This window comes from Lipophrys pholis, assembly GCF_963383615.2.
Source record: "Lipophrys pholis genome assembly, chromosome: 12".
NCBI classification, from domain to species: domain Eukaryota; kingdom Metazoa; phylum Chordata; class Actinopteri; order Blenniiformes; family Blenniidae; genus Lipophrys; species Lipophrys pholis.
This window is the reverse complement of record NC_137641.1, coordinates 24,146,972-24,174,532: the sequence shown is the minus strand read 5'-3', so window position 1 is coordinate 24,174,532 and position 27,561 is coordinate 24,146,972. Positions and strand designations below refer to the sequence as shown.

At 39.9% G+C, this 27,561-nt stretch overlaps 1 protein-coding gene across 2 annotated transcripts; it reads left to right on the top strand.

Annotated features, from left to right (window-relative positions):
• The first annotated feature begins 204 nt into the window (after positions 1-204).
• gpsm1b (G protein signaling modulator 1b) lies at positions 205-27,447 on the top strand. Of its 2 annotated transcripts, none has more exons than XM_080476511.1 (14): positions 205-472; positions 8,486-8,707; positions 9,630-9,765; positions 9,856-9,998; positions 11,394-11,517; positions 13,173-13,288; positions 13,917-14,072; positions 14,171-14,279; positions 14,385-14,499; positions 16,816-16,886; positions 16,970-17,140; positions 24,096-24,249; positions 24,326-24,531; positions 25,164-27,447. In XM_080476511.1, the coding sequence occupies exons 1-14, from the start codon at positions 405-407 to the stop codon at positions 25,362-25,364; spliced, it is 1,992 nt and encodes a 663-aa protein (XP_080332637.1). In that variant the 5' UTR covers positions 205-404; the 3' UTR covers positions 25,365-27,447. The 2 variants fall into 2 exon arrangements, with proteins under 2 accessions (XP_080332637.1, XP_080332636.1); XM_080476510.1 differs by lacking the exon at positions 205-472 and adding an exon at positions 5,967-6,518.
• The last annotated feature ends 114 nt before the right edge of the window (positions 27,448-27,561 follow it).

Below are 27,561 nucleotides of genomic sequence, written 5' to 3'. Positions count from 1 at the left end.
TTTTAAGACAGTAAATAGAAAACTTGTTCAATCATCACGTCCACAAAAAGACAATAGAACGATTCCTCGTGTGTGTGTGCGCGCGCGCGCGCGCGCGCGTCATTCTGGTTAAACCATCAGGCATGTGTCAGACTGTGACGTCACCAAGGGGGGCGGTGCCGAGAGTGTTTTTATGGTTTATTTGCACAATACCTCACTTCCTGTTCGGCTCCTCCATTATGCTGCTGTGGAGGAGGATGAGGGCAGAGGAAGGGAGAGGGGCCGAGAGACAGTAGAGGGAGGGGACAGAGAGGCGGAAAGACTCCAGAAAAGAAAGGAGAGAAAAATAGGGTTGCTGCCTGTGATTTTTAAGAGAGGGGGGGGCCTCTTATCGGAAGGAAGCAGGCAGACTCGGCGGCGGCTCCATGGCTCAGTCGGCGTCTAACGGAGTGGACCAGGACCAGGACCTGGCCAGCAAGAGGCTGCACTCCAGGTAGGACCCTGCTCCGGGGGAAGTGTTGGGGGGGGGGGGGGGGAGAGCGAACCTGTGGCTCCGGGAAAGAAAGGAGACACGTCTGGGAGCGGCTGACAGAAGAAGAAAAGAGAGAGGAGGGGGTGGGGGTGATGGCAGGAGGCTCCCAGCTCAGGACCGTTGAGGAGGAGCTGTCGGCAGGCGAGGGGGGAAGTTGACCGGGGAAGCTTTCACTGATTTGAAGCGCCAGCGGCGCTACCAAGCCTCATTCCTGGGCCCCGGGTCATCGAGCTGCTTGGGCCGCAGGCTGCAGACTGAGAGGAGCCTCAGCTCTGGGGCCACAGGTCGGACACACATGGCTGTATGTGGGTGACGTGTTGATGGAGACTGATGGGAATTCACTCAGTTGCAACACCTGAAGGACAAGCAGGTCCGGAAGTAACGCATCACAAATACCCATATTAGTGTAATGAAGTTTTGTTTTGGTGCACTTGTACTTTTATCAAGTACTCACACTAGAGTAGTATTCATATTTGATCTACTGTCATTGAAAATGCTTCAATTAGGGTCTTTCACTGTTGGGATGGTTTAGCTTTCTCACCTCATTTAGAGTGTTCCAAGTTCAAGTCTCGTTTGGGCCATCTCTCTGTGTGGAGTTTGTATGCTGGACTGAGTACATTTGTATAATCGACAGCTTTGTATGCATTACCACTTTATTGACACCAGTTGAGGAAGTCATTAATAAATGTCTGAGACATGTCTGAGACACTTCTGAAGGGCTTTGAGGAAACCACGTAACCTGTATGAATGTCTGGATGGGTGATTGTCTTCCTGTGATTGAATAGTGAACTAAGAACATCCCTAACCCAAGTGAGTTTACCCTGGTATAAGTAGTTATGGATGATTATCAGCATTTGATCGGAGTGAAACGGACATCAGACATATATTCAATGAATAATGCAAGAAATTGTGCAAAACGGGTAGTGCCTGTGCACAAACCAGAGGAATTGTTTGGATTCATCTCATTGGAATCAACCCTTTGAGCAGACAATGTAACCCAACTGTTGTTCAAAACAACACACTTTTTACTCTGTAAAGCCAAGGCGTGACATTTCGCTGCGTGACCGTGTGAGCTGCTGGGAATGTTAATATCTGCTGAGCCAAGAAGTGATATTCACAAACCTGCAAGGTTGTCTTGTCTCTGGGGAAGACACACAAGTATAAGTACCTGAGTCATAGTGCCTTTCCTATATTTTTACAAACAGATATGACCTTTCTACAATGAGGGTGGTGGGTGTGTGCTTGTGTTTGTCTAGCTCTGTAATATTCTTCTGTTGGCAAAATCAAAGCTGTCATGTTGGAGAAGGAAGCAACTTTAGGGCACGTCGAAGCTTTCTCTTTGCGTTAACTCAGCTAAATTTGAAAGTGCACTCCGTCTGAGAACCTCAGTTCACCTTTCTTCTGTAGTTTTTTGTTCTGACTCAAGAGCAAAGCAGTTTTATTTGTAATTTGTTTTACACTTTCACAACATTATTCATTCTTCATTTAACAGCCAATGTGACTTTGGTTCAGAGCTGCCATTCAGAAGGAGATGTTCTTGAAAAGTCACCTCACGAAAAGCCAATACACTGGAAGATGGCTTCTCCTTAATTCCAGGTTATGCGTTTTGCAGATATCTCTTGTATATGAGGGATGGATGAAGATGAAAAGAATACAGAAACTGTCAGTGTGTGCAGTTTAAACCAAATGACTTCGACAAAAGCAAAACCCTGAAATGAATCAAACTATTTTCCATCATCACATGCGCTTCTGTTGTACGTTTTCAACACTGTTATGTATTAACAATAACACTGCTACAGATGACAGAAATGGAATTATGGAAAGTAAAAATCCAAGAGAATCAAGACAAAAGAAGAAAGCAGACAGCTTCTCTCTGAATGAAAGAGACATGCTCCGCAAAAGGAAAAACATTCCTCGAGAGTTTCTCTCTGGTTTCCCTGACAACCAGCAATGGCACTCTGTAATTATGGCTGGATTACTACTCTCAGCCCAAGGTTTCTTTGCCAAGCCAAGAATCATAGGGACAGTGGTGTACAGCATTAAATATGAAATAAGTTCTGTTGAATAAAAGCAAATTCACTGTGCTAAAACAATGCTAATTTTAATGATGACCAATGAAAAAAAAAAAGAAAACAACAACAAACAGTTTCTTGCAGTTTATATAGCAGATATGGGCAACTGGCAACCTGCGGATCACATGTGGCCTCCATCCTGTTTTTTTCTTTAAAAGCCTGCAAGCAAGTTTCCAAAACTGAGTACTTTATTGGTTTTACAGGTGGTAGGGAGAGGAAAGTCAGTTCGACCACATTTGAACCTGATATACTCAGAATTATATTATACGTTTCCATAATTTCTTTATAGCCGTGTAGTACATCATGTTGCTGGTTACTGTTTGGTTCTCTGGTTGCCAGTTTATAAAGTCCGTGGCCCTCAGATCTTGAATTTTTTTGCTTGATTTTTATGAGAACTTTATATCGAATTATTCTTGTGAAAGAATATTGGATCATTAAAAAAGCCATGTCCCTTTTTTCTTTGGTTGGGTTTGCATCCAGTCGATGCCAGTGGATAACTACTACATCACCACCTACTCTGACAAGTTATATCAATTTAGACCAGTGGTTTTTAAGATATCGACTCATCTTCACGAGACAGCATATTCGTTTTACCTCCCACATTTTATTTTTAAATCACAAGTTCATATTCAAAAACTAATTGATTAAAAAAACAAACAAAAAAAAAAACACATTTTTAAAATAGAATTTATTGCATTTGATTTAGTAAGGGTTTAGTAAAGAAAAAACAGAGGAAAAAAAACACAATGGTAAAATAAATCTCACTGCAAACACCTTAAATGTAAGTTTACATTAAGGTGTACAAACAGTTGTACCCTATGTATGAAAACTTACCAGATATTTAACATTCTGAAGCACATGGATCCCAACAGCTGTTAACAAAAGTATTTGACAATTAAACTTCCTGATGTTGTTGATATTTAGTTTTTTTCCTTTTCTAAATTTCACAATATGGCTATATCCTAAAACTATTGGATTTAAATATTATGTATAGTTTATGTGGCACAAGTTGACTTTAAACCTTATTTATATATCTTATGAGAATATGGGGCAGTGGTGTAAAGTAGCAATTTGTACAACTAAGCCGACTTTACATAGTGAAAGTTGTCTTGTTAATAAAGTGGTAGTGTCTGCTGTATTCTTTTATTTTGAAGGGTGCTTTAATGAGTACTTTCTGCTTGTTTGGAGTTTGTAAAACCTCAGCTGTTTTATAGTTCATGGCACTGCGCCAAGTTTAGTATTATGTCTCATTACCCATAAATGGAACAACAGTATCACCTGAAATGTGCAATACCAGTGATGGACAAAGTAATACATGGCCCTGACCTACTCCAATTCTGTTAAGGTGCTGTGATTGAGTTAAAGAACTTAACTTTTTTTTTTTTAACTCATATTTAAGTCACTCTTTTAATCCCAACTTTCTCCGTCACCTGTCACCTTTCCAGAAAATGATCTCCGGTGTAATATGAACAGCATGAGACATCATTGAATAAAGGTTCATTGTTCACACTCTGCTCCTTTCCAGCTTGGAGGACAAAGCTCAGACAAATCGGTTAAATTTACACTCGAACCTGAAACCTGTCCGGTATGCTGCATGTAAGTCCCTGCTGCCGTGTCAACAGCACTGAGAGATCGTTTCACTTAGACCGCAGCCGGGCTATTATGAGATGAGTGTCTTCCAAACAGACCAATCAGAGGAGAGAACGGATAACTGTTCTGCACAAATTTCTTCTTTCTATAACCTCAAAGTAGTAAGAATGAAAGTCCCGCTGTGGAAACATAGTCTTTGTTTTGCTTCCTCTTTTGGGTTTTAACATTCCTACGATTAGATTTTTCTCTGTTTCAAGGCTTCTTTCTCTCGGACAGACTGTGATTAAATTGAGGTTGGATGAATTAAACTCCTCACTTTACATGTCATTAATTTAGTTAGGATTTATTTAACCAGGCTGGTTGTCTTAAGGCTACGCCCTTTTCCACAGTTAACTGTTTTATAGTGATCATTCAGACAGGCCTCAGCACCATCTGTGACCAAACACACTGTTCTTTCCCCGTTATCCCATTTTTCTCTTATCTTTGTGAAAACACCACAGCATAATTACTTGCTGTAACTCTGTTCTCTATAAATCTGAGGTTTCTACAGCTTTGCTGCACTGATACAAGCTATTGTGTCTAATGTTGACTAAAGTAAATTTTCTATCCACCTTTTTTCTGCTGCTACTGCAACCTTATGATGGACACTGCACCAGACCGCATTGTCCTTGTCCCTTCTTGGTTGTGTTTCTTAAAGTGTGCTTCTCTTTGACCATATCAGTTGTTTTTGTGTTACCGATGATATTCTAAATGTCTGATTTTGTCTGTAAAAAAAAAAAAACCCCAAAAAAAACAGTTAGCACTGACCTTTTCAGATGTGTCCTTTGACCAACTGAGTCAGGCACTTTGACAGATTTGATTAGAACAAGTTGAACCTATTAAGTTTTCTGCCATTGTTAGAAATTCTGTTGATGACAAAAAGCATTGCAGGTCACACAACCTCTGCTGACTTTGTACATTTCATTTCTTTCTACCGTAGGGTTTGCGTTTCGAGCCTTAACATAGATTAAACAGTTGAGACCTGTTTATTGGCTTCGTCATATCGGATCTGGAAAGCTTCCACAGTCGGATTCCAGAGCTGCAAAGAGTTTCCCTCCACTATCTCAGCAGTTGCTATTTTAAGGCCGGCAAGACGGTGACCTTGCACAATTTCAAGAACTGTTATCCAGCGCTAACCACATTCCACTGTTAAGACTTATGATTGCTGTTGTGACATGTTTATACCGAGGCTACCCTGGATGTGTTTCTCTAACAATAGCAAGATTATTTTATATGAGGAAGTTTTGTTTTTTGGTTTTTTAGTGGAGAAAGCTAAAATATTATTTCAATGAAAAACTACCCTCTCTCTGGTGTATGCTGGTTGGTCTTATTCAGCATTTGAAAAGTGACTCGCAGTGTGACGTAGCATTGTCCAGGTTACTCAAGGTCTTAGCATAAAAATTCTTTGTTTGGGGAGTTTTTTCTGCTTGGAAAGACAAAATGACGTCCTTTCATGTGACAGTTTTCTCTTTTCTCCGAAGATTTTATTAGAATTGGTTTCACCTGGTAGATTCCTTTTAATCCTCTTCATTCATCTTCCTCAGTCTTATCCGCCTTGCCTGGTGGCCTATTAATGTTTCTGTGGGTGTCAGCAGATTGTTGGATTAGTCTGGGCGACTCAACTATATGGACACCACACTACCTCGAAGGTACCGGATTAGAGATTGTTATCCTTTCTCTCTGTTGCTCATTGGGGCAGTGGTCGATCTTAGTACTGCCCTCATTTTGTCGTCACACTGGTACCCCCTGCTCTCACTCCCAAAACGTTTACCTCTCCTCTCAAAGTTTGGTCATCAGTAGAAGTATTTATCTTATCACAGAATGAAGACAGGTTGAAGAGGATTGACTCTTTCTCGGTTGGGAATACTATCAAATGATTAACACAACAGCTGCAGCAGCGGACTCTGAATTTGTTTGCTTTTGATCGATTTTCCGTTTCCTGTTGGATCGTGTCCAGGTTTGCTGAAAAGTTGCTGACTCAGCAGATCCTTTTACAATTGTTAGATTTGGCTTCGCTATTTCATCAAAGTGACTTGTGTCATTCAGCATGTCAGAAAGCAATTTCTTCTTGGAGGTTTACATCTGGGGTTTAATTTAATTTGTATGTCAAGTAGTTTTTTTTATTACATGTAGCCAGTGTCGTTAAACATTGCCTTCATGGCAGCTGAGTCTTGCCCTCTGACTGGAGCCGAAAGAGCGGTGTGCAGGCTGGTCCACCACGGACCCCGGCCGCAAGCCATGCTAAAGCCTCTGGACGTGGAGCTGCAGGTGTATGTGGAGAAAACTCGAAGCAAGCAGAAGCACAGGTACTGCTAGAAATCTGAAAAGCATTGTTTTAAATGCTTTATGAGGAAGTGGGGATTGGAAAAAAAATAACATCAAACAATCGTGTCGGTGTTTGAAATAGTTGATCACTGAAGAAGCAGCCATTTGGTAATGAGGCAAGCATAATATTTTATTGATCAGCATTTGTTTAGAAAGTATGAAACCAGTTTTTTCAGGTGAATATCAATGAGGCTACACTGTACAAATGTTAACAATGCACGTCTCTCTTTGCTATACCTCTTGAATACAGCTTTTTCTCAGACCGATTATATTGAAGGATAATCTTGCTTAACTCTACGTTCGAGGTCCTTATCAGGATTTTAGAGTTGCAACCAAATTGCCTGAGTCTATCGTTGATCCTGGATTAGATAATGAATCTCAGGGGTATACTTTCTGGATCCAACTCGCTTTGTTGTATCGCCAGCCTACAGGTGGACAACTGTAACTTCAATGAACCCAAACAGGAAGTACATTTCTTTTGTCATTTTGGGCTCCATCTAGTAAATGTGATTCTTTATTATAGTGCCTGCATCTGATGTATTCAACATTCAAATTATTCATGTACTGCTTCTGTGTCTAGCACCATATAGCAGTAGGCGTGATTACTGTGTGAATTATTAATATACTTTATTCAAATTTCTAAACTGAAAGAGCCAAGATGTTGTGGTGGGAACTCTTGACTTTTGATTAATATTTAGGTGTGTTAGTTTTGTTTTTCATCTCGGTAACATAGCAGAATGTACATCGACCTACGGACACAAACTGAGCAACGGTGTTGCTGTTTTCTTTCAGTCTCTTTTCAATCCCTTTTTTCTTGTTTGCGTTTCAGTTGAGAAGTTCTGATTCAGATACATGACATAAATGTACATAGAATTGTGTAAGTTCCGGGTTATTAAAGTGTGATGGAATGAGCTTCCCATCACAGAGCTTGAACCACATAGTCTTATTTGTCGAGAGTTCAGTGATATTTGCAAATACAACCAGTCTATAAAGTAAGGATGATTAAAAGATATTTACTTTCCATTCAAATGAAATATTGATAAATACCCAATAATCACACTAGCAACCAAAGACAGCGATGGAAAGGAGAGGAAAAAAAACCCCTTGCTTTTAAGAGGAAGAAGCCTCATACAGATGTGGGGAATATCTGCCTTGACCAGCAGGGGTTAGAGGTCAGTAAGAGAAAAAGAGAAATGGAAAAGAACAGGACAGAGTAACATACGAGGAAGGTTCAGAGAAAAGAGGGCAACGACTACAGCAGAGAATACAAAATTAGTGACATATAGGTCTGACATACAAAATGTATGGGGAGAGAAGTTTGGTGCAATGAATTGGATTTCCCAGCCATATAAACCTAAAGCAGCTTAACTAAAAAAAAAAAAAAAAAAAAAAGATTCACAATTCGCCTATTAATCTTAAAAGTTTTAAGCATGGACTTGAAATGTAAAGTCATGATGACAATCATTTCAGTTCTTTGGATGCTTTTGCCGATTATTTACGTGGGAGAAACAAAAAGACGCCATTCCCCACAAACTACAAGTTTTATTGTAGTTTCCACACTTGGAAAGTATGGGAGGAAAAGCAGCTATATCTGATCAATATGGCAAATCACTGCAGATAGAGTACATGTTCAGTGATCAGGATTCAAAAGCAATGTTTATACCTGCAGTAATGAATAGAAAAGTGAAACACCTTTTCAAGGTGCTCGTCTCGGAGCTCAAACTCAGTTGCTAAGGCAACAGTCCACAGATATGGCTACTGACCTTGTTGTCATGGTGATATTGCCAATTTGTTCCTCACCGTGAGAAGACGTTGCACTGCCGCTGTAGCCGTATCCATATAACTGTACATTGTTGTCTCCGAGGGGAGAGGGTATTCCTTCATGTGTGCCGCTGCTTTCGGACTCTTCCTTGCCTCTCTATATGAACCTCATGTGTGCGCCCTTCAGGATGGAGGCCTCCTGCTTGGAGTTGGCGTTGGAAGGAGAGCGGCTCTGCAAGGCCGGGGACTTTAAAGGGGGAACAGCGTTTTTTGAAGCAGCCGTGCAAGTCGGCACCGAAGACCTGAAGACCCTCAGTGCCATCTACAGCCAGCTTGGCAATGCTTACTTCTACCTCAAGGAGTATGGCAAAGCTCTGGAATACCACAAGCATGACCTTACCTTGGCCAGGTGAGCACGCTGCCGCCGTCTCCGTGACGGATAAATACCAGAATAATCTGTCGACTGTGCAGTACGCGTCAGTAGTCGGTGTCGTTAAACAAAATAGCGTCTTTGTGAAAATTGTCAATAGGTTAAAAGTTATGGTGCTACCCTGCATTAATAATTCTGCAAATGATCTTTTAGACATGTACGTTTTGTTTCCGCTTGCTATTTTTTTTGTCACTGTGTGCTCATAAAACTAACTTTCCACAAAAACTTTAGCAATTTTTTTTTTAAACCAATGAATCCACCCGAATGCTATTGTGCCCATCTGTGAAGTCTGTTTGAGAACAATACTATCCAAACTCAGGCTGCTTTTTGAAGAGGAGTATTAATTATTCATCCCAGTACAGTCAGCTTATTTCTCATTGTCTCAGTTCTACTCAGTGGTGATCTGGTTTCCAGCACGTAGGAGGAGTGAGATGAATTCACCCTTTGATGTACAGACCGAAGATTCAGCCTCGCATTTCCAGTGGATTTTATTTTCTCCATTTGGCACATAAAGGACAATTAATTAGTTGAGTTAGACAATTAAAAACAATCGATCCATGACTAAAAAGTGAGTGGATATTTATACACACGGCTCCCGGCTGGATATTCAGCCCGTGAGTAATCTGGTCTCCTGCAGCGAGAGCAGCTGGCACTTCAGCAGGGGAGTGATTTAAAGACCCTGGGGAGATTTACCTTGTTACATTACAGCCTCACCAGGGCCACTGGGGCCTCCATCCGATGCAGGAGGCAACTGTAAAATAAAACTGCACCATGCTCCCAATTAAACCTTGTTAAAACCTTGAGTTTTACTGTCGAGATGGATGATTAACTCATTAGGAACTGAAGTCTTTTCCTCATTAAAACTTAAAAAAAAAAAACAAGTATTTATTTTCTTTCTCAGAACAATAGGAGACAGAATCGGAGAAGGAAAAGCCAGTGGTAACCTTGGTAACACATTAAAAGTGCTGGGGCGCTTTGATGAGGCTGTCGTCTGCTGCCAGAGACATTTGGATATTTCTCAAGAGCAGGGGGACAAGGTAATGTGTTGGAGTATCAACAAAACTATTATGCAAACATCCTGAAGGACGCCACATTCATATATGTGTATTGTGTTTTCTCAACTCTAGGTCGGCGAGGCCAGGGCTCTGTATAATATAGGGAACGTGTTTCATGCAAAAGGGAAACAGCAGTTATGGGGCTGCACACAGGAACCGGGGGACCTCCCGCCTGATGTCAGAGACACGCTGCAAAGGGCTACTGGATTTTACGAGTATGTATTTTTGACAATGTGTGGAACACGTACAACAAATATTTGCATGCAACAAGCCGTCCGAAGCCACTTCATTGGTGAACCGACTTGCCTTTTCCTGACAACATTCTCACAAGCTATTGCAACGGATTTTGGCCAATTTCTTGGTCTCTTTATTCCCAATTTTAAATTTCTTATCAAGTGCGTCTGATGAAAACCAACAATTGTAATTTCAGATCTTCTCATCTCGCACAGGATATCATTTGTTTGAATTTGCCTCCCAGTCCCAATTGATTAAAAACAATCCTCGCAGCAAACTGTCGCTCTCCTTGCTGCCGGGCAGCAGTTACTAATGACAAGCTGCAGCTTCATTTTACAGGATTTCTGAGTATTTCAATTTATTTTCATCATACTACAGAATAATATCTCCCTGTCTCACTGCATTTTCTAAGCCTTCTTTCAAACCCAGTTTTCTTTAAAAGACGAGCTGAAGCAGCTGCTCTTATTTCCACCAGATTCTTTGTAACAGCTGCTTTTGTGCATAAAGTATTCATTCCTAAGACTAGAAATAGGGCAAAGGGCTCCACATTTCTTCCTGAATTATAGATCGAATTGATTAGAATTAGAACCAAAATGACATTTGAAAGGAACTGAATTCAGTTAGTGTCCATTTAAAGTACCATAGCAAACAAGGGAGGGCTCTCTATTCTCTCATGTTTCATTTCATTATGAGTGATAAAGGTTCCAATAGAAAATTGAGGCCCACAAATATATTTTAAGTACCTTGCAAAGATTTTAGGGATTTGTTTCACCCTTAATGCAAATCACAAAGTGAATTAGCAGGAGAGGAATGAGGTATCAGTATTGGGTGTGACCAGCCCTCATTTATTTTTGAACTTAAAAATACTAGTTTGGTTCATATTCTTCAGACGAATGATATAAACCAAAACTGACTTCATATATGAGGGCTGCTTGGGGGCAACACATCCAGGAACCCGTGTTCTTCACTTTGAAGTAGCTCTCACGTAAAACTGGCTGTAGGTTTTGGGTTTGCTTTCTTCTGCTGCAGAATCAATTTGGAATCAATCAGAAGCCTTCCTACAGTTGGTATATTTTGGATAATCTGGACTATATTAAATCTTTTTTAGAGGACTATATAATTGTCTTTTTAATCTTGATGAATGCCCTATACCCAAATTCACAAAGAAAGGACCCCTCAAGCCCACCCTGAACTCGCCACGAGGAGAGAGTACTAACCACTACACACACTGTAAAGCCTGCTTTGTTCTAATGTGTGAATATTTTTAGTGGCCATTTGTCAGATTGTTCATTTTGCATTAAGTGGACATGCAAATTGAGATTGTTGATCTTTAACATGCATGCACTGCTGATAAACTACACAGTTTTTCTCTGCAGGATGAACTTGTGTTTGGTCAAAGAGCTCGGTGACAGAGCCGCTCAGGGGAGGGCCTACGGAAACCTGGGCAACACCCACTATCTGCTGGGTAACTTTGTGGAAGCGATCAAGTTCCACCGTCAAGTGAGTAATCCAGCATGTTTTCTCGCTGCCGTTTTTCCTCAATCATTATTTTAACAATCAACCTAAACCAGGGTTCTGAAACCTATACAACCAAGCAAAACCCAATTTGGCCCGTTTCTCACAAAATTGATATCAACTGAGAGAATAGCAGTGGCCACAAGTTGATTCTCAGAAAATTCTATATGAAAACAAACAGTCCTACATTTTTTGTTGTGTCCTCCTGAGAGATAAAATAGTCAAAACCCCTGCACATTGTGTGGCCTCACTATTTTTGGGTTCGTTGAATTTGAAAAAGATATCGTCTTTGTCGTCGAAATAAATTTGAAGTTGAATTTAGTAAATTATAAAGCTATTTAACTTTTTCATCATTGCTTTTTTTAATGCTTGATATTTATTTTACCCATATCAAAGTTGTAATTAATCAAAATTGAGAATTGTTTGTGTGCATTGAATTAAACAGTTGATTTTACTGAACATTAATCACCTGCAGAATAAAGCAGCAGGGCAGATGAATGGTAAGATGCAATGCATATTTTAATTGACAAAATAATGTATTTTCTATTTTAAAGTGTCATATTTGTCCACCTCGGATTAGAAGATAGGAGGAAGTGCTAACAAAATAAAGAAACTGTTTCATCTACTTGTGTTAAAGCGACAAAGACCCCATACAAAGAGGCTGAAGAGTTACAAGTTGCAGACCCCTGACATAAATGCGTCACTATACCTATATCTCTATGCTTGGCTTGACTTCTCTGAAACCTTTAACATATATGCTGAAATGTGGTTTTGGTGAGTCGTGTGCATGCTGTCGTGTGACCATATTGCGTTCTATGAAGCAAACAGCGGAACATGGAGGAAAAAGAAAAAAAACAATCCCAGCTTGGTCAGCATGCATTACATGCAGCCCACAAACAAACAAGTGGTTACCTCAACATTTGGTTTATTGTTCAAACACGTTTGCATGGCTTCATCCTTCAGCTTGTATGAGTCCGCCAGATTAGAATACAGTTCATTTAATTCCATTTAGTGAAGAAGCAGCCACTTTCAGGCATTCACTCCCTGGGAAGATCTTGCATAGTTTGCCTTGCACAGATGTCAGCCAGATGGAAATTTTATGTGCAAAACAAGAAGACTCGACAATGCAGTCTGGAAGGAGAGCGCTTCAGCTTTTGTCTTTTCATTACGCTTTGGATGGTTGGAGTTCAATTTAATACAAACAGCGTGTACTGCATGGGACAAGATACACAATACTATTTATTTTGATAAGTTGAAAATTGGCTTCTTGGTGAATCACTGAAAAGTATGGCCTGAGACTCTCCCTCTTCATGTTCCTTGTCACTTTGCATTGTAAATTCCTTTTCTCTTTGTGAGCATCTTCTCCACGACTCTTCTATTAGAGTGCCTCAGATGGAAGCCCACGGGTTGTAATGGGAATGAGAGGATCTGGTTTGATGCAGCAGCGTCTCTCGTCATGAAGTGATCGTGCCCAACAGAGTTTGAATTTATGAGATTGCTTTTGCTCAGAGTCATGAACGGCGGTTCACACTCGCAGCAAAAATACCTCTTTATTGTCATTATTATCTGCTGTAATCAGGAAGCGCGATGGAAGATGAAATCTCTGACCTGGTTTGACCTTGTTGTTCTGTCAATTACAGCGATTATCCATTGCCAAAGAATTTGGGGACAAAGCAGCTGAACGGCGAGCCTACAGTAATCTCGGCAATGCCCTCATATTTCTGGGGCAGTTCAACACGGCCACAGAGTACTACAGGTGAGCTAAGGGCGTAGGCTGACATCTAGTGGACGAAGGATGATTTTCACCAATTCTGGCTAAACCATAGATATTTAAATCTCTCCTATGTGAAATGCATAGACACATGGGCACCCACATACATTTAGCAATGCATCTTTGAACTTAAATTTTAGACTCCGAATATTGGATGACTCAAAAAGCCTGTCTAATATTCAGACCAATATGGTATGTTAACACTGTTATGGTTTATTTTGATTTTATGGCTTTATGGAGTTTGATTTGATGCATTATCTGGAAGTTTCTCAAGATGACTGTCTTTTGGATTGCGCATGATACATATTTCTGACATGCTGGTGAATGCTGTCTGGGATTAGAGTGCTTCAATGCTGAAATCCCAAAGTCTCCATAACGACTATTTTATTAAAGCTTTAATACTGTGCTTTCTAATAGTCTTTGATTTTTCTTGATAAAATAAATGACCTTGGAGCCCAATCCTGTCACTGGCAGCCACTTTAATTAGATAATATTATATTTTCACAATCTTACAATACTTGACTTTTTTTAGTGCTTGCCATTGTTTTCCTAGGTATTGTTATTATTATCGTGTTTTTATTTTCGATTCACTCTTGGTATCCGCTTTCTGTAGGAAAACTCTGCAGCTCTCCAGGCAGCTGAGGGACCAGGTGATGGAGGCTCAGGCCTGTTACAGTCTCGGAAACACCTACACTCTTCTGCAGCAGTATGAGCGGGCCATAGACTACCACCTGAAACACCTCTACATTGCCCAGGAGCTTACAGACAGGTATGTGAGCCTCCAAAACATGACATACATGAGTACAGGAGCAGGTTTTAACATGTGTGTGTTTGCATGTGTATGTGTGTGTGTGTTTCTTTCAACAGGGTGGGTGAAGGTCGAGCCTGCTGGAGTTTGGGAAATGCATATGTGTCTTTAGGGAACCATAAACAAGCCCTCCACTATGCCCGAAAACATCTTGATATCTCTAAAGAAGTGAGACAGTTAAAAAAAAAAAAAAGAAATGATAAAAGAACATTGTAGTTGAAGTTGCTTTATTTTTATCTTGTTTGTTTTCCTTTTTCGTTGTTTCATCCTTAGATTGGAGACAGAAATGGGGAACTGACAGCCAGAATGAATGTGGAGCAGCTGATGGAGGCCCTGGGAGTAAATGAAAGTGACCTTTCACCTTCCAGTTCAGAGTTTGAAATGCAAGGTGACTTTTTTTTTTTCTTTTCTTTTTTTAGGGCTGTGCCACATTATGTTTCTCGAAGTCTAAAACCATTTATACATGCCCAATATTTTCAAAATAAGTAATTTATTAGCTTGACATGCATTCCCACTTAAAGCTTCAATTCTACCTTAAAGCAAAGTTTTCGCTTCATTCAAAGTTTTTCACACAGTTAAAAACTTTCAACAGAGGGATATTTTGTCCGTCTTTTGATATCATTTACTGCGAACAACACTTTCAACAGCGGTAGCATGTTCAATATTCAAGTTTAGAGTATCGGTCATTGGAGATTAAGGGGGTTTTAACAAGGTGTTTTAACTCTGAACTTGTTTGAGAAATGCTCACCGCCCTATGACTGGTATTATGGATGCAACAATCAATAATGGATGAACTGAATTCCTAGGATTTGCAGTAGGCTGTAGCTTGAGTCTATAAAATGAGTTTGGAAACTGCATTAACAGCAATTATACTATTGAATTCTGATGAAAAGCAACATGAGATAATTTGCTTTCCCTGATAATAAAATGTACTGAATTTCTTGATATGAAACGGAAAACACAAAATTTGAAAAAATCCGGGGATCGTTATGAGAATATCAACCTACAGCCCGATTATATTTCAGCTGGGCTGCACTGGATAATGTTAAACACTAGAGTATTTATGGGTTATTAGCTTAAGTGCAGAAATGCAAGTTCATCCTACAAAAACCTGGTATTTTCTGTTTTGCACTTATATGGCCAAAATCATTTTACTTCTCATAAGAAAATCTCTCTCTCTCTCATATATATATATATATATATAATTTCTGCAGTTTTAAACAGGCATGTTTTGATATACTTACCCACATTTATTATGGCTTTGATGCTAATGCTATTTAAATGTTACTGATGTGTTGATTATGTGCATTGTTTCCATCTTCCGTTGAGTTATGGGTTTCACTGTTGTGATGACATCTACTTTTACTGAAGCAGAGCGGCACCCGGTGGGCTGATTTGGAACAGCAGTTACTTTTATTCAAAAGAGTTGAGTTCAGGGTCAGTGTCTTCTTACCCACAGGCTGGATTCAAACCCCTTGCTTGGCCCCTTGTGTTAATGTTTCCCCACCATAACTTTTAGATATAATATTTGTCGTGCTGATACTTCAGAGATGCAGGTGCCCCAGTCTCCATGATTATGAGCTGATCATAGTTTACAGGTTTTAGTTTTACCCTAGAGGATTTCTTGACCTTCATTTGTGTTTGCAAACTGAATGCAAACATTGCTGGTTTGGTAAAATGAGTAAATATAACCTGATTTCTCCCACATCACGTAAACAAGTTGGTCAGGTTCTTTAATCATCGAATATGAAGATTCCAGGTTTGTGTATTTACATACATGTATTTTTGACTGTCTGAGTTTGCATTTGAAGGAGGGACCTGTGTGTTTGTTGTCTTCAAATTTTGGTTACTGAAAAAGGTCTTGGCGCTGTGCTTGCTTTTTCATCTCATGGAAGTGGCATCAAACGGTAGTGATGGCAGAACTTAAAGGTATTCAAGAAGAGGTTTTGTAAATGAGTGGTTAGGGATCGCTTTTAAACTGTGTCCATCAAATAGCTTTTGGCATTTGACAAAAATAGCAAGTGTGGACTTGAGCAAGCTAACTAGAATACTGTAAGTGTACACACTGTGGGCTTATTAAATGTAAAAGTAACTTGGGGTGAGACGGCGTCTGTGTTTTGTCTGTACTTAGACTAAATGTGACAGAAGGCAAGCGGACTGCATGTATTCTGAGGGGTGGGATTAGGATTGTTGTTTTACCCCCAGTCACCAGAGGATGAGATTGGTCTCATAAAGCTCTGTTTGTTTTCAGCAATATCCTCTAATAATAGGACTGATTGTTTTTATAGATACCAATCAAATGTTCCATGCAGTCCCATATTCATACACAAGCCTTGTATGATGAAACGTAGAGAAGCCGTAATATCTGCACAGTCTGCCAGGTCTTTGTGTCATGTTTGTCTTGGTGAAGCTCTCCTCTGGGCTGAAATTCACACCCATGTCCTACATTTCCCTCTTTGGAGCAGAGCTGGCAAACAGACTCTTATTCAGTTTGTTTGCCTGGTTGTCTGCCTCAACCTCATATCCACATCCAACATCATGGGACCAATACTGCCCTTATAGGCTACTGGGGGAAATTAAAAAAAGAAAACAAAGATTATGTTGCAAGCTTCATTCGAGTCATAAAATAACTGTATGAGAGGCTCTAAAGCAGTGAAATGTATAGGTTTCTTCAGTGCTGTGTCTTTTTTCCCCGTTTTTGTAGGAGCAAGACCCAAATTCACCAAGAGAAACAGCATGGATAGTGTAGAACTCTGGAAGTACTCTTCGGATAAGGTGATTTAACTTATTTTGCACATTTTCTCCCCGTACGCTCAGAGCATCAACCCCTCTCAAACCGTATGCTCTTGTAACCACAGAACGGTGAAAACCAAGACTTGGAAAGTATACCCCGGAGATCCAAGAGTCACATGTCGCAGCCGGGGAAGAGGAAAGGTTATCCTGACAGTCAGTCGTCAGATGAGCGGCCGTGGCTGGACTCTCCTGTAGATACCGACGATATCACTGTGCAAGTACCTTCTCCAGTGCCAGTAAGTCGCTGCAGCTTTTCTTAACTTCATATCCCAGACCAGTGAGACATCTTATTCCTCGTGTGTCTTTAGTCTTAGCAAGTCTGCACTCATCATACAATATGCAGGGCATTGGCAGGAGTATTTAACTTATAGCTATTTTTGCTGATTTAAAAAAACGTAAACATAGCAGCAATATAATAAGGATCTTCCTTTCTTTTCCTTTCTGACTGCAGAAAAAGTGCTTAAACTATACGCAGTCTAAATTTACCTTTATGCCTCGGAGAGTGAAGCAGTAGTGTCTCGTTCACAATTACTTTATAGCTGGGATATGCTATCATCTTCCTAAAATAGCCAATACTCATTATCTAAAAAGTTTTTATTTTGTCCTTTTTTTTTTGTCTTTTTTTTGTAGTGTCTAACATCCTATAAAGAGACGAATAGACAAATTGTAGAGATAAGCATATGAAAGTTTCCATTAATCTGCATAAAGGTTATGAGATATGATGCGAGATGCCATCTGGAGTGTGGAAACATCTTCTCATTAGTGCTAACAGTGCTCGGGTTGCTGAGATCCAGATTCTTAATGAATATATTGTCTCGCAGCTGTTGTGTCCCTCAACTCCTGTGTCCCCACAGCACTTAATCACGCCTTGTGTCTACGACAGTGCTAATTGTGGTAATCAGTGGGCTGACATCCTCAGAAAGAGAGGAAATTACTGGGCTGCCTGATAATAGTTCATTATGAGTGAGTGGAAATAGCTTCCAGAAGTAAATGTCGCCGATTTTGTTGACATTGAAGTGTCCTTTGATATGATGGGCTTTCCACAGCTAGAATGACACGAGCTTCATCAGGGGATGAATTGTAGAATTTTAGGCTGACTTCAGTTGTCAAAGGTTTTAGATCCTCTTGTATTTGTTGCTTCGGAGTCTGCTCGTAGTTTCTCAACAATGAAAACTTTATGATAAACCTCCACATTTGTAGCTTTTTAGTATATTAGCTTATTATTGTGTGTATATATACACTATCACATAAAGTAATGAGTAAACGGTATCGAAAAATGAGTAAGATATAGCCCAATAATGTCGATATGCTATGTCAGATATTACACACACACACACACACACACATAGGGTAATAGATTCAGATAAAAACATTTTCCTCTGTGATTAAAAAAAAAAAGAAAAAAAAAAAAAAAGTATTATCCTGTTCTTTGAAAAATCATTGACAAATATTGTATGAGCAATATCAAAAAATAATGTATACAAAATATGGAGTTTCATGTTCTCTCTCTGCTATGATAAAGTGGGTGGATGCTAAGAGTTTCCAAGCCTGTTGAGCTTTACAGTCTTGCATGGTTCGCATGTAGTTTACAGGTTAGTGTCTATTCTGCTCAATGCTTGACTCAATGCAAATTGCAGCTTATGCAGGATAATTGCTGCAATCAGAATCTGAACCATATTCAAGATTCATACCAATTTATAGTCTTTAGATTTTTTAATTAATGTTAATTGTTAAAAACTAAAAAAGGTGAATGTTATAAATGTTCTATGTAGAAATATCTTACAAAACAAGTAACTTTTCATTGGCACTGTAATGTTTTGCGAAGCGGCTTTACTTTTGAATGAAGTTAAACACTCGTGACTGACCAGCTATCGCCAGCAAGGCGATTATATCTATTCATCTTTTTTTGCTGCTGAACCAGTGGTCACAGTGTGCTGCTATGACGGGTGAAGGTTTTCAGAGAACCATGCCCAGGTCATACAGCACATGAGAACCATGTGGTGAGCTGAATCAGCCTTGTCCCGGGTGAAAAGTCAGCATCCTCACAAACATCCAGCTTTGTTCTATTCGTAAAACTCTACTAAAGAGGAGTGTGATTGGACAGCAGGAGGTTGGAGGACAAGCCCAGTTATAATGAATTTGATTTATTAATTTTCCCATATTGCATTAATCGGAAGAAGAGGTGATGTAATTAAGGCGAGACAGTTTTAGATTTTACTGAATTATTTATTCATTCATTTAGGGCGGATGTGGCTCAGTAGGTAGTGTGGATCGACTTTCAATCTCAAGGTTGTGGGTTTGATCTCCCACTTTTCCCTGTACCCTGTCAAAGTGTCCTTGAGCAAGGCACTTGACCCTAAATCGCCCCCCAATGAAGGTTGGGCACCGCATGGCAGCCGTCGCCACTGGGGTGTATAAATGGCTGAATGGTGTATGGCAGTGAAAAAAATAAAGTCTATTTACCATTTATTCAGGCACTCTCTCTCTCTCTCTCTCTCTCTCTCTCTCTCTGTCTGGCTCTCTGCTCCACACGCACCCAGCTGAGTGTCTGTACTTATCTCACCCTGCGTTTGCCCCTATTCTTCCTCTCCTGCCATCATCACGTGTCCCTCTCTCTCTCTTGTTCTGCGCCTTTGGCCTACTTGATTAATTAGACAACAAAGAGTGGGAAGTGACGAGTTGCTCACAGAGACCGCAGGGCCAAGGACAGAGGACAGAAACTGCTATAAGTCAAAGTTGATTACTGTGCTCATGGCAAGTAAATTACCGTCAATTGAGAGACTTTTTCAAAGGGAGAGAAAAATAAAATATCTGTGATTGTGGATGGCCTTTTCAGAGGCTGAACACGAGATCCGAAACACTAAGTGGTGACATTGGTGGCTCCTGGCGGCGGGCAGCTGAGCGCCGATGGCATGCAATTTACTCATAACTCTTGTCCTGCACTCATCTTCCGACCTCCCCCCTCCCCCTTTGTCCGACTCCTCTCGCTACTAGCTGATAATGTGACCTTGATCACCAAACCGCTACCCTCCCCACAGGGTCAAACCCCCAGCTTCCCATAATGAGTTGTTTTCCCACAGTGGGTGAACGGGACAAAAATGGCCTGCCGGAGAGAGGGAGGGAGAGAGCGAGAGGGAGGGAGGGAGGAGGCAGTGGATGGTGGAGATTAAAAGAAGGCTGGAATAGAGGGATATTAGAGGGAGGCAGTCATGTACAGCAGGAAAGCAGAGAGAGTGATGTGAAAGTAGGGAGAAGGAGGTGTGAGCCAGGCGTGTGGACAGAGCGAGGGAAAGAGAGAGAGAGAGCAGGGTGGACAAAGGACAAACGAAGTGCTGCTGGTAAGATGGTTCACTTCTGTTTTACAGCTTCTTGCACATGTAGATATTTAGCAAAAATATTGTGAAATTAAGCTGGTTTTAATTGGAAAAATCGAAATAATTGTAATACTTTAGGACTTTTGCTTCACTTGATTGTCTGGTTGAAGAAGTTTTTCCCAATAGCGCCGACAGATATTTAGAGTCTGCTGACCTACTTCACATCTTGCTGTAAGGCAAAGTTATTTTAACTGTATCCACTAGTTGGTGTGAAAGGCTTCTCTGGCCTGGTGGTAAGCTGGCAGTTTGCTAATAAAACACACTTAAAAGGTGCTTTTGTATTTAATGTGTTACGTTTGGGGAAGAAAAGCCTTGTTAAAGAGGATCCAGTCGGCGTGGGTTCTCCGTTGTTGTTGCTTCATTTGACCTTGTCTTCCATTAACCTGCCCCGGGACTTTCTGTGGATGTTTGGGCATCACAAATCGAGTGTATAATGCAGTGACGTTGTTGAATCAAGCTAAAAGGGGGTGTTTAATGGTCTGTTAGGTAATACAAGTTCAGCTGAAATCAAATATTCACACTAAAATGACCTCTTATCCTGTATACTTTTTGATATTAGATTGTTTTTCAATAACAGCTCTTTGTACGTCTGTTGTTTTTGTGCATTTGAGTACCTGTAAAATTAAAAATTATCATGATAAAATTTGAAGAGTTAAGCTTTTGCTTGGAGATGCCTCCTGATTATTCCAGTCCGAGGGGCTTAAAGGCAGGAGTTTGCATAATTCTTGTGGTTGAAATCCTTTGAATAAAAGTCTCTGTGATGGTTTATGCTTTGAGAGCAATCCTGCAGTTACCTAGAACAGTTACACAGATTTCTTTGTAGACCTTTGAGAAAGACGCCTCGGGCCATGTCAGAGTGGAGCTCTCGGTTTGCTTTGTAGGACGGAGTACAATTTGACCCATCACAATAGTGTAGGTGGGAGGCTCTCGTGATACCAGGACTTTAAACTTTGATACCATTAGAGTGTGGAAAGAGGTGGGACCTCAACTCATGAATGTGTTTCTCTTTTTCTAGACCTTATCAGACATGTGACCATGTTTGGTGACGCCTGCACAAAGATGCACACGTGTCGGAAAACTTGAATTTAAGAATGAGATGCTGTGCCAATGGTTGAGATGGGTCGTATTCTTGTTGTATCTCTTATAAAAGCCCAATTTGCTTTAACAAATAACTTCCTATTCCCAAATAGTGAACCCATTTGACACAGTCTAGTAAGTTGTATTGTGTACTTTTTTCTAAAAAAATATTTTATGTACTTTAGTAAAAAGAGATTTGATGATATAATTGGCAGGTAGTGATGTATCTATTATATATTCTGATTTTAGGTCTTAAAGTACAGAAATGTCTCTGAACAGCAACTTGGGGTTTAGATATTTAATTTACACATTTTGATTGTCCCAACAGGGGTTGTATTAACCAACAAATACATAATGTACTTATAATTATACTCAAACACCTGCAGGATTATAGTATTTATTACAGCAATATAGAAGATGCAATCATTTCCGAAAGACTTGAATAACCCTTTTCATAATAAGTGATCTTCATGAGTACGGTTCTCTTTGGGTTCTCTGGTCGGTGTCACTCTGTTTGCCCTGTGATGGACTGTGGACCTCTCCACTCCGCACTTTGGTAATATCGACTCCAGCGACCCTGAGTTGGATAAAGTGGTAGAGAAAAAAAAAAAGGATGATTGGAGTTGTTTGACAATATTTTACAGTCGTATTTGTAGTTTGATATCTTGCTTATTTACGAAGGACTCACTTAAATACTTGGTGGAATTGAAATGAAAGTAGTCATTAATCCCAGCAAATTCTCATGTTTGAATTCATTGATCCGTTTTAAAAATTTCTGACCGATTTTGGCATAAACAATGTTTTTTGACTCAAAAAGATGTTGAAATGAGATAAATTCCTCGAAGTGAGATCTAAAACTGCAATATTTAGGTTTTTTTTTAATCACACAGCAAGACAGAACTAACTAAAAATAGCTCAATAATGTATAATATTGTGACTTGTGTTAAACTTATGAGAGTAGAAGGTGTTTAAGGCGAAGGGGACAAACACATCAGTGTTTATGTCCATATGTGAGCCGTTTTAGAATTTAAAGCACATTTAATTACTTAAACACAAAAACACAAGTAATACTTTTTTTTTTAATGTTTTGAAAAAAAGGTCTTCTGTCATCATTATTGTAATGGAGAAATAGTGAATATACAAACTGATGTTCTGTCAGATACATTTCTGAAATAAACCCAACTAATTCTTCTTCTGTAGTATTTTCAACATCATGTTTGAGATTTATTTAATTTTCTTTATCTGGATGTTGGTCTGGTAGCAGTTTTGCTGTATGCAGATCCTTTCTGGCCCAGGCTCCTAATGTTTTATTTTGACTGGATGGTAACGATTCATTTTACAGCTGTTGTCTCGGAGGTTGGCTTAACCATCTCCGTATTGTAGCGCATCCATGGAGCAGGAGTGTCTCAGTAACTCTGGACAAATATCATAAATTCCGTATCTGCTCCGCTGACTCGGTGCGTTTGCCGCCGTAAGATCTTTTGTACATAAATCCTCCACTTCAGCTGCAAAGCTTCAGACATAATAATGAGACGGCGACTGTGGATCGGAGGGCATCATGGGAGCACCCGTAAGAGTTATCTCAAAACAAACAGTGGGAGGACGGAGCAGAAGAGGGGTCAGAAACATTCAGATCATTGATTTATAGACAACGGGTGATCAGCAGCTTCACATTCACAGCAGGGCATTCACAAGTACCTCGAAAGCATTCGATGTGGGTCAGTTCACTTGCTCTACATTTTGTTTATTTCATGACTCGGTCTCACCTTCAGTATCTAGGACAAGGTCCTCTCACCAGGAGAGCCTTCCCTTGTGAATTAATCAGATTCTTCTTCTCCTCCACAAAGGTGGCCAGCGTGAAAATCCTCATTCTGTAACTCATAATGACATTGGGTTAATTAATCATTTCACCTGCAGTTCTTTTTTTTTTTTCCGTCTTTGATTGACGAGTACTTGAGAGGAAGTAGATGAAAATCTCCCTCATGGGCTTCACTTGTGAAGTGTTTCACAGAAAGACCAAAAAGTATAACGCGTTCCTATACGGGAAAATCTTCAGTGTATTTTCTATTTAATCGCTGTAGTTTTATTTTAGCATTGTGTTTTATCTTAGTAATCTATTTTCATTAGCTATTGAATTTCTAGTATTTATTTTTTTATTTTTTTATCTTTCTGTTTTCTGTTGACACATTGTTTCTATTAGTTTATATTGTTGTGTATTAGTGGGTTTTTTCCAGTTTTAGACACAAATAAACTAAATAAATTCACTGAGTGTCTTATAATTTAAATTTGCTTCAGGAACAGTAAAGTATTTCCACCTTTCCAAACATCCTCAACAGTGTAATATTTTATCCTGTCCTGTAAATTAATCCTCAGTAAATAAGCAGATGAAAATATTTAAATCTTTTCAGACGATGGGGGAATTCCATCTCGCCATTCTCCATTTTAAACACTGTTTGAATAAATGAGTCTTAAACTTCATATTATTTAGAGGTTTTCCTCTTAATTTAGTTCTTGGTTTGGCAATAATCATCACACTTAATTTGTTTTTGTTTGTTTTTATAAAGATAAATATTAGTTAGTTATTTCTCTGGTTATAAATGTCTCACTTGGACGACTTCATTTGTTTTGGACACTTTGTGTTGTTGATGCATGTTGTGTCTCACTTTTTTGCAGTTTTGTGTTTAAATACACTTCAGATGTGGAACTCTTAATGATGCTTGTGGTTTTTTTTTTGTTGCAGAAGCTGGGCCGGGATCCCTCTGATGAAGACTGCTTCTTCGACCTCCTTAGTAAGTTCCAGAGCAGCCGCATGGATGACCAGCGCTGCCATCTCGATGACCCTCAGAACGGAGACGGCGGGGAAGGTGCCGCAAACTCCCTGAACGAGATGATCGGTTGGTAAACGGCCATTATAGAAGCAGATGAATGGAAAAACACGCCCTTTGCTAAACACGCCGATTCCTCTCCTAGATCCTGCCATTACCACTTCTCCCCAGACCGAGGAGCTGTTTGATTTGATTGCGAGCTCTCAGAGTCGGCGTCTCGATGACCAGCGTGTCAATGTCGGGAACCTGCCGGGCCTGAGGATTACCCACAACAACCTGGGTCACCTGGTGGGTGAGGGAGACCATCAAGAACCAAGCGATGACTTCTTCAACATGCTTATCAAGTGCCAGGTAAGGCTGCGACGTTTTCACAAAAGCGCAGACATTTGAGCCCACCGCCAGGAGGGACGGGCAACTCTGATCTTTGGGATTCTTGCTCGCCATCAGAGAGTGTCATGGCTGCAGTCATTTCCATTAAAGACTGAATCTGAATCAAGTTTACTACCTGATGACTCGATTGACTGGATTTATTTTGATATTATTACAGCATAACTGTGATAAAATGCACAACGAGGAGGAGTTTCTGCCTCTTTTCCCAAAATATCTGAGATTTTTCAGTATAATGTCTGGTTATAGGAATGGAATGGACGTAATTGGGACGACCTTGATGATTGATATGGACACACACACCTCGATTCCTCTCCTTTCTACTCATTTCCACCTCTAAGAATTCTGGTTGCCTCTATAAGAAGTGTGCTTGCCAAAACAAGTCAGTGGCAGGATTGGAATATGAGGCTTCTTGCCTCACATGTATTTGTGTCCTTTCTGAAGTGTATAATGAAATATTTAGACTTATTTATGCTGCCAGTGCATATCAGTCCAATACCTTCCTTCTTTTTGGCCAAATGTTTAGTATATCTGATAGGGCCCTCATTTATTTATGTCTCTTCACTCTCTGAATGCATTCACCGCTATGTTCCTAGTCCTCTAGAATCGATGACCAGCGGTGTTCCCCGCCAGAAGCCGGCCCCCACGCTCCCACGGTGCCTGACGAAGACTTCTTCAGCCTGATCCAGAGGGTGCAGGCCAAGCGCATGGACGAGCAGCGAGTCCAGCTGCCCACGGACGACCAGGAAGACCCCCCGTCCCCCGAACCAGAGCCGCCTGGGGGGTTTTCCAGCTAGGACTCCCGTCAAAGAGATGCTGCGCAAGTTCATGTCAAAGGAGAGAGGGAGGAAGGAAAAAAAAACAACAGCAGAAAGACGAGCCAACATTGAAAGACAGTACTAAAGGGTGAACTAACAAGGTTTTTAACAAGACAAATCCCATGTGCAATAGCTGGTGCCCTGTTAAATGTTGCTCCATGTACTATGTTTTCAATGTGTGTAAATACAAAGAGGAAAACAAGCAGCTTCTAAGATCCGTTATGTGAAGACGAAGAACACGCAAGTTTGTGGCGACAAGTTAAAAACAGAGCTTATGTACTCGATCTAATGCCTTAATCAGCATTTTTTTTCCCACTCCCAGACTTAACGATTGTATTCCCTGGTGTCAAATGTGTTTATTTTTTTAAGCACATAATGCACATATACAGTGTAATAGGATGATTGGAGATTCATGTGGAGATCTAAAGTGGTGGCTGTGGAAGTCACAAAGTTTAATTTATCGGGAAAAAAATAAAATAAAATCAAACGACAAACTTGCACTAAAGTTTTATGAGGCATAAGTGACATCAATGGATTTTAGACGAAAGCCTTTGAATTTAGATGATACTTTTGATCGGTGTCGCTTTAGTTTGAACTTTTGTGGCTTCCATCGCTCATTTGGAAAGTGGTGTTATCCGTGCAGTATTAGATTTGGTCCTCCAGTGTTCTGCAAACTGCTTTGGTCTTAGTAAACGTTTCACTAATTGATACACCCACACTCCATTTTTGTCCACCTTGTGACAAAAATAATGATTCCTTTAAACTGGGAGACCGACTGAACTACAAGTTTCCACATAAATGTGATTTATGTGTGTTTATGCATTTCTAAAACGCGTCTCTCTCCCTCTCTCTCACACACACTCACACAGTATGCAGGGACCACAGTTACTGAGCAAACGATACGAAACAGCTGCTCATGCTATGGAGTCCAAACTCGAGTTGTGTGATCATTAAAACTGGTTGACGTTTCTGCTTGGCTGTTGAAGTGATGCTACCTGCTGCCCATAATGTCCTTAACATCTGAGAACAGTTTTCTGCAGACTGCCATTGCTGTTAATTAACAAAAAACAACAAAAAAAACACATCAGTTTGACGGAGAATTCAATGTCTCTTGCAGTATTGAACCGATGTCTCTTGGTTATGTTGCTGCTGCCTCTCTGTGGTCAAAACCATGTATTACACCCGTGAAATGCAGTAAAGTCATTTGGGAACGTTAGGTATTCCAATTTCTTGGATTTTTCCTGGGTGACCTTGTAAGTCTCGCATTGTGTTTCGAGTACGACAGTTCTACCTACACATATTTGTTTTTGCAAATTCCTAGCAGAATTCTGAAGTATTTCATTATTTAGAACCCACTGTATTGGTGCTTTGAAAAGGTCATTGATTTGTTTATTTCTACACTTATACAGTGTGTACTAAAAACTTTTTTTTTTATAAGTTTAGACTCCATCGTCATCAAAAAAAAAGCAAATGATTTTAATCCCTTGTAGTTTGGATTCCCTTGCCTTATAAGCTAGATCTGTGAGTCGCTTGTTACACATAAACCTAAATGTTTAAAAAAATATGATTACAATGGAAATTGACATTTTTATAGAGCTACAGCCCTATGTTATTGTCATTTGTTGCAAAGTTAGGCAAATATTTTAAATAGTAAACAACTGCAGAGAGGGCATGTTCACTGTCCTAGAGCTTAAAAAAAAACAAGCTCCTGCACAGAGCACATGTGTAACGTTACATGGATAGTGGTTTTTCTTTTTATTCAGAAATGGTGCATACCTCATTCGTACCTCAAAGCTGACATGACTCCCAGAAACGCGTCACCATAAGAGATGGTGTACCTTTGTGTACCATGTTCGGTTCGTCTCTTTTTGATAAACAGCAACACATTGGGAGCTCCATTTTAATTTTTTTTATTTGTGAATTAACATTTTTAGGAAAACTACCCGGTACGCTTCAGTTTGTCTTTGCCATAATCTGTACATATAAGTATATTTTGTATTTATGTTCCTTTTGAGGACATGAATATGTCCACTCATGCTTTTAATAAAATGTTTCAGATGTTTATTTTGGTTGTGGTTGTTCGTGACTCATATGGAATTTGCACACACACCACTTCTTCTTTTAACAAATGGGGTACAATTTGTAATAGAATATAGCACTTTAATTTTTTGCTAAA